Source organism: Eleutherodactylus coqui, chromosome 2 (assembly GCF_035609145.1).
Source record: "Eleutherodactylus coqui strain aEleCoq1 chromosome 2, aEleCoq1.hap1, whole genome shotgun sequence".
Taxonomy (NCBI): domain Eukaryota; kingdom Metazoa; phylum Chordata; class Amphibia; order Anura; family Eleutherodactylidae; genus Eleutherodactylus; species Eleutherodactylus coqui.
The window spans coordinates 30,969,670-30,984,019 of record NC_089838.1 but is presented as its reverse complement, the minus strand read 5'-3'; the positions used below and the strand labels follow the sequence as shown (position 1 = coordinate 30,984,019).

The following is a 14,350-nucleotide window of genomic DNA, read 5'->3' as shown; positions in this document are numbered from 1 at the left end:
GAATAATCTAAGTTTAATAACTGTGCTGTGGCCCTGCTAATGTGTCACAGAACGTGAGGGTAGCAGAGTTATTATAACTCTGGCAGAGCAGGTATTTTTTTCCCAATTAAGGAAAGCAAATGGCGAAGCCAGCAGTAAACCGTAGCTGGGTGCGTCTGATTTTTAAACGTTGCACACGCAGCCGACACGTGTCCACCGCCCTTAGGACGGACAGAGGCAGGACAAATAGAATTATTTTCAGTTTTTTTCCACCAAAAGGCAGCACTGCGTATATTCAATGAACATGAGAAGTTTAATAACTGTGCTGTGGCCCTGCTAATGTGGCACAGAACGTGAGGGTAGCAGAGTTATTAACTCTGGCAGAGCAGGTATTTTTTTTCCCAATTAAGGAAAGCAAATAGCGAAGCCAGCAGTAAACCGTAGCTGGGTGCGTCTGATTTTTAAACGTTGCACACGCAGCCGACACGTGTCCACCGCCCTTAGGACGGACAGAGGCAGGACAAATAGAATTATTTTCAGTTTTTTTCCACCAAAAGGCAGCACTGCGTATATTCAATGAACATGAGAAGTTTAATAACTGTGCTGTGGCCCTGCTAATGTGGCACAGAACTTGAGGGTAGCAGAGTTATTATAACTCTGGCAGAGCAGGTATTTTTTTTCCAAATTAAGGAAAGCAAATGGCGAAGCCAGGAGTAAAACGTAGCTGGGTGCGTCTGATTTTTAAACGTTGCACACTCAGCCGACACGTGTCCACCGCCCTTAGGACGGACAGAGGCAGGTCAAATAGAATTTTTTTCACTTGTTTTACAAGCAAAAGGCCGCACTGCGTATATTCAATGAATAATAACTGTGTTGTGGCCCTGCCTACACAATTCTTTCCCTGCAGTATCAATGGAGGGTGCAATGCTCTGCAGAGGCGATTTTGAGAAGAAAAAAAATATGCAGCACAGCTAACAGCAGCCAGCACAGTACTGCACACGGTTAAATATGGCCCTAGAAAGGACCGTTGAGGTTCTTGAAGGCTACACTCACTCCTAACACTCTCCCTGCCTATGCAACACTTCTGTCCCTAATGCCGGGTGCAACGCTCTGCAGAGCCGATTTTGAGAAGAAAAAAAAATTGCCACTGCTAACAGCAGCCAACACACAGCTATCAGTGGCCCTAATAAGGACCTTTGGGGGTCTTGAAGCCTACACTAACTACCAATTCTTTCCCTACAGCAGCTCCGGTACAAACAGCACTGTCCCTCATCTAACTCACAAGGCATCTGAGGCGAGCCGCGGGAGGGGCCGACTTTTATATTAGGCGGACACCTGATCTCCCCAGCCACTCACAGCAGGGGGGTGGTATAGGGCTTGAACGACGCAGGGGGAAGTTGTAATGCCTTCCCTGTCTTTCAATTGGCCAGAAAAGCGCGCTAACGTCTCAGGGAAGGAAGTGAAAGTAACCCGAACACCGCATGGTGTTCGTTACGAATAACGAACATCCCGAACACCCTAATATCCGCACGGATATCAAGTTCGGACGAACACGTTCGCTCATCTCTATTTAGGTGTCTGACATCTAATTTTGCATATGTTTTGGGAGTTGAACAGTTAATTTCCAAAGGCTAATGGGGTATATTATATACATGTCTTAGAATGCTAAACTCCCTTCCAATAACGTGCTGCCAATGGTTTATAAGGGTGGAGCATGGTCACAGATTTCCCTTAAGATCCAAATTAGGCTGGTCACAAAGAGGTTTGAGTCTTCAGGTCTTGTCATTACCTATCCATAGCCATACAACCAAGCGTTCCAGTAATGTTTCTATAGAATTTGGTTCATTTAATTGTTAAGAACTTGATTACAACAATCTGAAATGGATTTTTTATTTTCTAGGGTCCTTCTGCTCACTCTTTGAAAATGTTCAGCTGGCATTTAAACTGGTAGAAGCTGATTCTTTGGCCTGTGTGGCCATGACGTCCACTTCTGATGAAGAGGTGGATATCGCAGAATGGCTCTGTGCCATCCATCTGGAGAGATACCAAAACAGCTTCAGGCAGCATGGCTACCACAGCGTTCGAGATATTCTATCAGTGGACAATGAGGTCCTTCAGCAAATTGGTGTTGGTGCCACTGGCCACCGGAAGAGAATAATTAGCCGATTGAGAAACATTTCTGGTGACTCGAATCTGTTTTCCTCTTCAACTAGCATGGAGAAAGCCGAATGTCTCGAATGTCTAAGTAAAGATGAGAAGGACAACAGCCCTGGTAATAAAAGTAACACTGATGGAAAAACTCTGTATCCAGAACCTGCTTTCAGGCCTGTGCCAAAACCAAGAACTGTGTTCACTAAAACTTCTAAGGAATTTGTAGTAGCTACGATGTCCACCACCACCGCTACATCATCATCATCATCTGCTTGTATAGAACATAATTCAATCACAGTTAAAAAGACTTCTCTTCAGGAAACAACTGTTCCAAGAGGAAGCAGCTTGGATTCGGAGAACTGTAATTCATGCATGGGGCTGAATGCAGGAGGGGTGGAGATGGAGGCTGGACCTTCTAGATATACTTCCGCTGGGGTTGGGAAACCATTTCATCCCATTCCTTTTCTCCCTATGCGTCAGAACAAAGAAACTTCACAGACTGGCTCATCTTACCAGCAATACAAGCTTCAGATGGAAGCGGATACCGTACAGTGTTCTCCGTTATCGATTTTGTCTTCCTTTGCTGGAAGTAAAGAGGAAGTCACCTCCTTTTCAACCAGTCCTCCATCTCCACAGGAAACGCTAACAATGATATCCAATGAGATCTATTCTGGGTTTGGTCCTAGCACTGACTCTCTCAGATGTGCTACAGACATTAGAGCACCACAAATATATTTAAATCCCCCTGACATGATTAAGCAAGATACAACGTCACCGCCAGAAAGAATAAAGTAAGTACAAGTTTAAAACTATTCTATGACCTTTTTAAGAAAATGGTAATAATCTGAGAGTGATTTGACAAATGTGCTCTGTAAAATGAAGTAAGATGTCTATGTAAATACTTGATCGCCTAAAATCATAGAATTCAAAAACTTTATAGAATTCAAAAACTTTGCAGCATTAAATTCAAATTTTATTTTTATATCTATTGCAGTTCAAATCTATTAATGTTTTTGTGCCAAAATTATACTGAAATCTATTGTATCAGCTGCTATATTGATTAACCATCATTATATTTCATTTTGATTATTTTACGTATTTCGCATTTCGAGTTATATTCGTGTGCATGTATATAAATTATGTCGACCTATTACTTATATAACACATATGCTTCTATACACTGTAAGTAAGGCATGCTGCAGCTGCTATTGTGTAGCTTGAGAAGTTCAAAAACGACACCCAATTGTGCAAATAAAAAGGGTCTAGATCTTTAAATTAACCCTTTCCGTCAAACATTTCAGTGCCAGAGCTATACAAGACGCCTTTTTATTCATAAATAAAAAACAATACCCGCTGAATAAAGTTAGAAGATTTTGTAATGCGAATTCTGATTCCCTAATTTTTTTAATAATGTTTTTGGAATTCTGCATACTGTAAGATAGAATAGGAGGAGGTTAATATATTAAGTCCATATAATTTTTTTGCTGGGAACATTGAGTTCCTACAGATAAGTATACAGAGTGAGCCAACCATGGAAGTCTAAGATAGTTTCCTGGAGCCAATGGTTAAGGAAAGGGTGGAGATTACTTTACTTTACAGCTGGAATCAGACAATTGAAGGAAGTCTTGACCTTGCTGAAATTATAATAATGACTTTACATAACTTGTTAAAGGCACTAGCTACACCCAAGCAATGCATGCTTTGGGGAGAGCGATCCTTGCATTTTTCTCATGAAAATAAGAATTTGATTTTTTTTATACCTTCTACAACATTACATGCATGGATAGTAGGCATTGCTGCAGCAAAAGCAGGGTGGATGCATATTGTTACTTCATCGTGACTAGCATTTAAACCTGATTAGTGGCTGCTTCGTTTAGATCACCGCAGATGAGGAATTCGACTCTAAAACCAGCCCAAATGAGGAACACACCGTCGCCAACACCTGGAAGCATACGAGATGGTGTTTGTCCAAGGCCAGCTCCCATAGGGATTTCTGCTTCCCCGACTACTTCACGGTTGAGGACTACTGCCCCAGGGAGACCACTACCTGTTGGTAATCAAACTCAACAGCTTCCAAACCAAAAAAGGAGTACAGTACCGATTACATTTTCTACTGCTGCTTTAAGACCAAATCCAGTAGGAGATTCTGGGTCACCGAGGCTTCCAAGAACAGGACAGGCTGCTTTCCCTCGACCTCCACCAATTGGACATTCTGCATCTCCAATGTTACCTCGCGTGAAAAATGCTCCGTTACAAAGGACAGAGAGCCCACAGAATGATGACATTTCTATACCACCATTAACTAATTCTACATCTTCCAGACAAGTGAAGAAGAAACAGTCTGTAATGCGACAAGAGGTAACAGGAAACACATCACTGCAGAGGCAAATGTCTATCTCAAAAAACACTATACGTTCTGCACCAGTTGTTAGAAATAATTCGTCCGGATCTCCACCTGGGGTGAATGGCATTTCACTCCGGCCAACTCCAGTAGGGAATGCTGGTTCTTCCAACACACCATCTGTTAGCCCTCCATCTCAGAAGTCATTTTTATGGAGGTACAAAACTCCACCAAGGCCTGCAGTACTAAAAGCTGGCCCGGCAGTACATCCAAGTCCACACAAACCTGTACAGGTACGTGAAGCAGAGCCTGAATTTACGAAAAGTGTAGTCACACCTACCAGTCACATGTCAAAGCGACCCACACCTATGGGAATCTCACCATCTTCAACTCTTAAAAAGTCATTTACCAAGAAGCCTGTTGCAAATATTCCATCACCAAAAACAGCAGTGAGCAGCTTGCCTAAACTGAAGCCTAAGGAATTAAAAGTAGAAGACCCTAAGGTATCGCATCAGGGATCCTATGTAACCATCGCTGTACCAAAAGCCAAGCCAGATGGATTTGTTCCAAGGACAAAATGTATAGTGAGTTTGGCCACACAAAAAGTAAAAGCTGCAAGAAATGATTCATCACTTAAGCCAATAGAGGCGGAACATTGTTCAGTCGAAAGAACAAAAGTGAAGGGAAGTAAGTTCTTATTGAAGCAGAAACCAACAGAAAAATATGGATTATCAATACAGAAATCTGCAGGAAGTGTGACTTTCCAGAGGCCAAAGCAAACAGGAAACACTGGTTCACAACCGCCTAAATGCAGGAATGCAGTGTCAAGTACGAAAAACTCACAGCCAAGTGGTGCTTTGCCAGGACCTCTAGGGAATGCTGAAGTAACAAAGCCTTCAAGTAACACTGGATTATCGCTATCAAAGGTGATAAAGAATATACCAGTAGCAAGACCAAAACAGAAGGATGTTACAATGATGAACCTGACCACATCAAGACCACAACCCGTGGGAAATGTATCCACCAGTCTATCTAAGTCAAAGAGCACTCTTTCTTTAAACTATGGAAAACTATCCGAAGGAATTGTTCGAACTCCACCGAAAAAAATAACCAGTAATCTTTTGCCAAGGTTACCATTCATGCAAAAGAAGTCTCCTCCTAAAATGTCTCTTTTGAAGTCTTCAACTTCCAGAGCAGGAGATAACAATTACTTAGTCTGTTCTCCCGGAAGAAAAACTGCTCCAAATGTCCCACAAGAAGAAGAGGGTGATATGAGTATATTACCAGAGGTATCTTCGATTGATGAAAGCTTTGACTTGCATAAACCATATCAAGACTCTTGGGAGGTGGACTTAACCGAAGAGTCTTTGGAAGCTGCATTACGGGCAAGTGCCACCACATTTAACCCAATTCAGGATGAACATCTAGTTCTTGTAAGGCCAAGGTTATTGGGATCCCACTTGAGTGACGCATTTCTTGAGCAAAAATATGGAATGTCTAAAATAGATGATGGCTAGGGCTTAATATCCGCTACATGGAACTGTGCAGACGACAGAAACACTCTTTGTACTTTTCTACCTATAACATAGTGTTAGTTTGGCAGCTTTGTGTTGGTGTCGGTGTTGGATTTTCTACTGTCGTATGACATTTTGTATTTTTAAGGTCCTATGGTCTTTTTCAAGATGATGGCAGATTTGTGTTACTAATGCTCTACATGAATGTCTTTGATTTCTGAATGTTTTTTGCTGTTTTAGTATAAATGTATAAAAGTAGATACCGAAATGTTGCATTTTAAAGGAAATGGGAGGAGTCCTAATCTTTTGTGGACATAAATCTGCCCCGCTACTGCAGTATAATATTTGCCTTAAAGACAAACTTGTACTAAAGTATCTTTTTTTTTTTTTTTTTTACACAAATTTGCCATTATTGGCCATTATTTGGCAAATGTCCCTCCTGAGTAATTCTTCTTCTGTATGAATTATTACGGTATATCCCAGGAGTCCCTAGTATTTTCAGTTGCTCTACGTCTCACCAGGCTCTTGACATTTTGAAATTCTTGAATCCTATATTTCTCCCTGTTTTAGAATTGATGCAGATGTAGAAGCGGCACATCAAAAATATTAATCAACATCATCTTAAAGGGAATTAGCTTGAGCGTGCTGCACATTATAAGCTTAGAGGTCCAATGGGCGGTCCTATCAGTGACTGACAGCTGTGTATGACTGTACATACAGGGATAGCTGTCAATCACTGATAGCTCCGCCCATTGGACCTCTAAGCTCATACTGTGCAGAGATATGAATGAATAAAATACAAGTTATACTGACTCTTTCCCCATATAACGATATATCAGTCTGCTCAGCTCCTCCTGCTCTATAACATTATGTTAGCAGTTTTGACAGTGTGTTTGAGCTGCCAGGTTGCCTTGAAGAAAAATATTACAAAACCATGGGGAATGTCTTATAACTTGCTTTTGTCTTACAGGCCTATCAGCAAATGCAGGCTGTCATAGACTAGCCTGGTTTCTACTGATGGGTCTATTGGACAAACCATAATTGGGCTCTCCATTGGGAATTCTGTTTTCCTGCTCCATTGTGAGAGCAGAAAAATGGAATCTCCTGGTCAAACGGTGCCGTTTAATGACAGAGCAAATGGTGCCGAATGGACCACATTCATTGTAATAGGGTCTTTTTGGTTCTTGTCATCCTGGCTGGCATTTTACTGGATGAACATGTTCTGCATTTCTTGCCCGATCTGCCCCAGAGCCTCTGCTGTAAATGTCTATAGAGAGTGGGGTCTCCTTCACCTTTTTTTTTTTTTTACAAGCCACAAAATAACATTCTTTTGTTGATTTTGGGGTGGTATTTTTTATTTTTCATTATTTATGAACATGCGTGGTTTTTTTCCCCCTGCGTTTTTCAAATCCTATGGAGAAGACTATAAAGAAACGCATAAAAAAGCCAAAATGCACCAAAAGTAAAAAAAAAAAACATAAACCCTATAAAACTGTTGTAGTGCATTTTACATTTTACAAAAAAAGGCAGACTTTTTCCTATAATTTATTTTGTTAAACCGCCCTTAATGTGGTTTCCGAAAAACATGGATGTAAGACGTGTTTATATGCTGTAGGATCAGGTGGATTGGGCAGGTCTAGTGCTAATTGTGAATATGCAGTATTACAGAAGTTAACTTTATATGACTTAGTTTTCTGCCACTACTGGATAGTGGAGATCTGTGTTGTAAATGTATTTTCGTAGTGTTTAATCTTTTTGTAATTTTTTTTTTTGTTTTTTTGCAATGAAATGAAATCTATATTTTTGTAATCTTTTCTTTAAAAAAGAAGATTGAAAACAAGGATATGTAATACATATATGTGTATATCACTTTTAACTTTTGAGGGTATAATCCTAAAAAGCTAATTCCCCTTTCTTGCACTTTCTTAATACTTTTTGATATATTTAGTAATATGTGCATGGTTCTGCTGTTTTGGGTATTGAGCCATTGCTTTTAGGATGTAGAATGAATTTGCAGTCTTTAGCACTTCTTCTTGTTTTTGAAATTTTTTTTTTTTTTTACAAAATTAAAGGAGTTGTAGTCTTATCAAGACATTCCCTTCTAATATGCATATTAGGACAATTAGACCTAATAGACAAGGGTTTCCCGTTCTCAGTATCTCCCTCGATTAGCCAAAATGAAGAGTTGGGAAGGGACTTGTATAGCGCCAACTTATTCCACAGCACTTTCAGGTAATTATATTACCCCCACCAAGCTGGGAACTCATTCTACCGACCTCGGAAGGATGAGTCAATCTTGGGCCAGCTGCCTGAACCATGTGGGGAATTATTCCACAACCTTCAGGTCGTGAGTGAGAGCTTAGAACTGCATTCTGCTGCCTTAACATTCCGCACCAGAAGAGTTCTAATAAAGAGCAACTTTCCCTGTAGTGGATTCGATCTATATATTTTTTGCTTGGCCTATAATATTACATTTTCCCTACCGTGGCCACATTGCTCCTGGCAATAATTTCCAATGGCGTGGGTTTTCTGAAGACCTGGGGTTATCAGCTGAATCATATTATGAGTCATGGAGAAAGGGACTAGGTGTTACAAGACTGGTAATGGAACACAAAATAGTGATATTGACAACAACCCTACGGAGATACATCTGGATGGGGATTTAATTTTTGCATCTCTTTAGCTATTTTGAAGAAAAATGCATTTATTGTTGTCTTGGAACTATGATTTTCCTCTTGGTAGGATGAAATGGGAGTTCCAGCTATGTGTCTTGCATATAATGATAGTAAATGCATATTCTTTTGCATTTGTTCGCGATCTATAAGCAAAAATAATGTATGGCTACAAAGGCTCAAATTACTGGAACTGATCATATCTTGTTGCTAACGTGTACAATATGTGTCTATTGTTTTACTTTTTTCATAATGACCTACGTGCTAGGAAATAGGAAGCAGTGTTTCCCTGGGAGAAAGAAATTTCTCACAAACGCTCGGCTCTATCCGTAGAGGTTTTTATCTACATGCTGCAGTAATATGCCGATAACTCTTCCCCTCCCTCCGAGGTAGGATCACATCCTACTACTTAAATAGGACCCATTAGCTCTTAGGTCTGCTTTAGCAAATCCTTGTATTTTCAGCCTGTTTTGCTGTTCCTTTTTTCTGTTATTCTTCCTAGAAATGTATGAATAAATTGACAACTGGGTGTTACCATTCCTCAGGGTGTTACCAGTTGCAGGTGTGACTCTACATATATTGGAAAATCTGTGTAGAATCACACACTGGGAAATGGTGGCACCCAGTTGTCAATTTATTCATGAATTTCCAGATGGAGTAAGAGAGGAACAATAAAATACAAAATTCAAAGAGAAGATGCTCCGGATTTGTTACGTTACTGGGAATACAAAGATTTACTGAAACAGACCTGTTGGGAGAGCTGACAGTTCCTTTTTAAAACTTGGAGTGCTTGATCCTGGGGGTGAAAGTTAGCATCACAACTATTTTTTTTTTTATGGCAGACCATAAGCCCGTAATGCTAACTTGCTAAGATTTAGTGTGCCAAATTTAGGCCCAACACTCCCAAAATGGGAAATGTACCAAAATGCAAACCCAACCCCTTCAGCGGTCCAGTTTGCAGGATTGTCCTACCACAATCGGGACTGTTATATAGGCAAGTATGTACTATATGTGATGTAGAGGCCTTACTACGTGTCAAACTAACTGCAAATTGAAGAAATTGAAGTCCAGAACTATTACATCCTACAGTACACATGAATACTTGAATATTATTTAGAATATATCCTATAAAGTATGACATGGGGCTACGTGGTAGAGCATTAAAGGGGGTCTGTCATTTAAAAAAAAAAAATCAATACTCCCCTATTCCTCCCCAGTCTTATCGCATCTTCTCCTCGCTGACCTTCTTCAGTCCCCGGGTCATCTCACCTGCAGCCGTCCAGAACCTCTTCTTGTTATGATCCGTCCATTCTCTGCATTCTTCTTCCGCAGGTTGTTGTAGGTTACGTCACTAGTGACATAATGGAAGGAATGCCGATCTATTGCAGAGACAGTGCGTATGCACAGTCTCGGCAATAGGTCGCCACTCCCTACTAGGCTGTGAGTGCTACGTCACTAGTGACTGGGAAGGAAGGAGACTGCAGAGAATGGACGCTTTGTCACTGGAAGACAAAGAATCGACTGGCTGGAGGTAACATAACCCGGGGGGGACTGCAGGAGACAGAAGAAGATCGGCTGGGAGAAGATGCGGTAAGAAGACTGATGGGGAGAAATAGGCGAATATAGAATTTTTGTTTTCTAGTGACAGAAGCTTTTTAAGTTAGTGGACCCTTCTCAAGCGGCCCAGGAGCCTATACCTGGTCTAAAATAGTCTATATAGCATGTAGAGTAGCAGAAGCATGACCACTGGGGAACAAACCGCACCCACAACATATTTGTATGTGTGTGTGTATAATATATGTGTATGTATGTGTATATACACACACATACACATTTTTTTGGAGATCTGCCCATTGTACATAAATACACAATATCTCCTCTCTCGGCAAAGTATTATCCGTTAACTGCAAGGAGGTTAATGAAAAGAAGTTATTATTGGTTTATGTATGATCTCTGGCATTTATAATGCACACTTACTTCTATCATTTTTGTTTGTTGTAAAACAAATCTGTGTGTGGTCAGTACTGAATAATAAAGCAATATATTCTTAATGGCACTGGGGGTGCTTCTGTATTGTTTGTGTAATTGCATTCGAATAACTTCCAAAACCCCAGTCATGTCCTCTGATTGGAGAAGCAGGCTGCATAGTGTTGCAGGTCCAGTCCTGCTGACTCTGTGGCACTCTATACTCCAATCGGGGGAGCGTTACTGGTGGGGTACCACAGGGGGCAGTGTTGGGCCTATTCTTTTTAATATACAGTAAAAGATCAATACCTACAGATGATTTAAACCTGTGCAAAGTAATTAGAGCAACCATCTGATTTCAGGATACAATTCTGTATTTTGTAAGTTGTGTATAGTACCGGCGGTTGAACTTCTCTGCTCTGCCAGTTCCAGGTCACTTTTTTTTGGTCGCCAAGGACAGCCACTTCAATTTTCTCACTATCTAACGCACACTGTACACTGGTCTCTATTTGCAAGCATTGATCACTGAGCACCCTTGGCCAATTAGAAAGCAGGTGTGGTGCATTGGTAGTCTAACATTATCAATGCACTCTGGTGATTAAGTAGCCTGAGGATTGCATTGGCCATCTTGGATAGTCAAAAATGGGACATGGAACTGGCAGATCAAATGCCTGGCAAAAAGAGTAACTGCAGGTAAAATACCCCCCTAGACTCTCCGGTCTCGGGACAGAATTTTGTCCTGAAATTAGAGGGTTGTTTTAACGCAAGAGAGGACAATATATAGTTACTAAGGATGAGCGAGTATACTCGCTAAGGCACATTACTCGAGCGAGTAGTGCCTTAGCCGAGTATCTCCCCGCTCGTCTCTAAAGATTCGGGGGCCGGCGGGGGAGAGCGGTGGGGGAGAGCGGGGAGGAACGGAGGGGAGATCTCTCTCTCCCTCTCTCCCCCCGCTCCCCGCCGCAACTCACCTGTCACCCACGCCGGCCCCCGAATCTTTAGAGACGAGCAGGGAGATACTCGGCTAAGGCACTACTCGCTCGAGTAATGTGCCTTAGCGAGTATACTCGCTCATCTCTAATAGTTATGTAGATAAGTTGGAATTTTGCTCAGAAAAGTGGTAAATGAGGTTTAGCACAAATAAATTTAGGGCTATGCACATGGGCAGAGAAAATACATGTCACGCCTTTCTTGAGTGTAACAACATTACATATTATAGTCACTAATTATTTCTGAAGTTGGTGATCCAGGGATTATTCCAAATGCCAGATTGGAGTCGAGAAGGAATTATTTTCTTCTAAAATGAGGAACATTGACTTCTACCTCATTGGTGTTTTGTTTTGCCTTTCTCTGGATGAACATTGGAAGGATAATACGCTGAGCTGGATGGACATATGTCTTTTTTCAGTCTTACATACTATGTTCATCCCTCATTCCCCGCACTGAAAGTTCATTAGATTTGGCATCTGCCACCTTGACTCTGCCAAGTGAATGGCCTTCTTCACTCACTGTCAATGGGTGACATCATGTTTCCTCTTCCACTAATGTTATCCATTGATCGTATGTGAAGGAGATCCCCCCCACTGGACAGATTCAAAAGGCTGGGACCCAAATGTAACGGAGGTCAGAGCACACCTGTAACCATATAAATAGATTGCATGAACACCTCCACACAGTCTTTTTTTTTTGTTACACGAGGCTCAGTAATCCTATGAGAAGGCAGAATCAGTCTGCCTTGTTCGAGATTTGCAGAGAATCAGCCTAATTCACCTCACGAAGAATAGATCGATGAAGTGTTATTTTTGAGCGTATAAAAAAAACATAAAAGAATATGAACATCAGGACCACCCATGTGTAGTTCAGAGCAATGTGCATGGAGCCTGTATGGTAGTGCATGAAGGTCACATGGCTCTGTGTGCTGCCATACAGGCTCCATTGGGTGCCATATGTATATAGATCTTCTGCTGTAAAAGCAATGCCTGGTGCATGTTATAATTCTGATCTGGTTGTATTCTTATGTAATCCATCAGAAAAAGTCTGATTGTACCTCCTTATGAAATTGGAGGCATATGGAGATACAGTAGAGGGACAGAGGGAGTCCGATTTAGAGCTGTGTCTTAAAACAGAGGAATAATGCCATCATATAAATGTGGTTGCCCCAGAATAATGTTTTACCGCATAACTAGATAAAACTCGGACAGTGGTGTGTTCCAACATCAAGATCCCCACCAAGAATGGGGTCCAATGTCCCTCTATCCTGAACACTATACTGCCTGCATAGAGTGATGACTGAGCATGCGTGGTGCATTTATTTTGAATGGGACTACCGAAGATTGCCGAGTACAAGTGCTCATCTATTTCTCATATAGATAGAGCGGTACCACGCATGTCCATCCACCACTCCATTCAAGCTGCTTCTTATTGTGGAGGGGGTAATGAGGAGGCAATGGAGCACAGGACCACCATTGTCAGGATCAGTGGGAGTCTTAGCAATTTTATCACCTGTCTTGTAGATAGGACAGCCCCTTTAAGCTCAAGATCAAGCTTTACGGTGGTTGCCCCACTTCTAGCTGTTTTGCTGCAGGAAGCAGGCTGCTCCATACATTGTGCAGTGGTCCTGGTTCGTACTACAGGCTGAGCCCTGTTCAAGTGAGTGGGACTCAGCCTGCAATACCAACCCAGGCCACTGCATGATGTACGGAGCTGTCTGCTTCTTTAAGATCAACTTAACTCAAAGTACATATGGGTACATAACATACATTCCGATTTGTTTTATCAATCCTTATGGAGAGGAGATGAGTATGGATTGGTTAGGCCTGTTTCACACATCAAGCACCAATTGCAGAATTTCAGTTTCAGAATCCAAACTATTTTCAAAGATATTTCACTATGGATTTCATCAGTTCAATGCAATGAGTGCAATGAGCAGCTGAATCCACACCCCAATCTGCAACAAAATCATGTACGGATTCACGCTGGAAATTTTATGGTTTGTATGAAATTAGAGGCCAGAAATCTCTGCTGCCATTTCTCTTTGGAAAGAAACCATTAATGAATCCAACATGGATGGTCTTATTTCTTGGTTGCCTGGCATTGTCTGTAGAACCATCAGGAGATCCTCATGAAATCCATATCTCTTAGATCCTTAGTGGACACTATTGGTAATGGCAGAATCCAATGACAGGACGGTAAATTCCTTGAGGCCCTACATAATGGGGCTTTGAAAAAAGGAAACTTTGGAAGACTCTTGGCAAAGTTTGGATGGCTTAGACTCAGGAACTACAGTATTTGATCCTGGTCATCAGGAGTGTTGGCAAATATGGACAAAACCTTCAATAATTCCAGTTGGATGGACTCTTCTAGAGTTGTATGTGTAGGATGAGGTGGGAGCAGACACCTAACATCTGTTGTGTTTAACTTGGCACCCCACTGAATTACCAATGCCTTCAAACCCTATACATTAATAAGTGAAGTGTTCATTAATTTAATGAGATAGCTCTGCCTAATAAAATAATTATGGAATGAATATGAGATGTCATCACACATACTCAAGCATACCACCCAACCTTTGCACAATGAAAAGAAGGGGCAGTTCTAGTTTGTTACGGCCAACCTTTTCTAGTTAGGCCATGCTCTTTTTATGCTAGGCCACTCTCTTTATGTTTCCTCATAGTGCTAGTGCCTGTAGTAACCCTTTGACAGTGATAACGCCCGATAGTGTCCCTTTT

At 41.3% G+C, this 14,350-nt stretch overlaps 1 protein-coding gene across 3 annotated transcripts in view; it reads left to right on the top strand.

Moving 5' to 3' along the window:
* Nucleotides 1-14,350, top strand: part of ARAP3 (ArfGAP with RhoGAP domain, ankyrin repeat and PH domain 3) — a 167,823-nt gene that overhangs the window by 60,560 nt on the left and 92,913 nt on the right. For all 3 annotated transcript variants that reach the window (XM_066590558.1, XM_066590556.1, XM_066590557.1), the window contains exon 2: nucleotides 1,880-2,921. In XM_066590558.1, coding sequence (XP_066446655.1) covers nucleotides 1,957-2,921 — 965 coding nt within the window. In that variant the 5' untranslated portion in view covers nucleotides 1,880-1,956. The remainder of the gene's footprint in view (nucleotides 1-1,879; nucleotides 2,922-14,350) is intronic.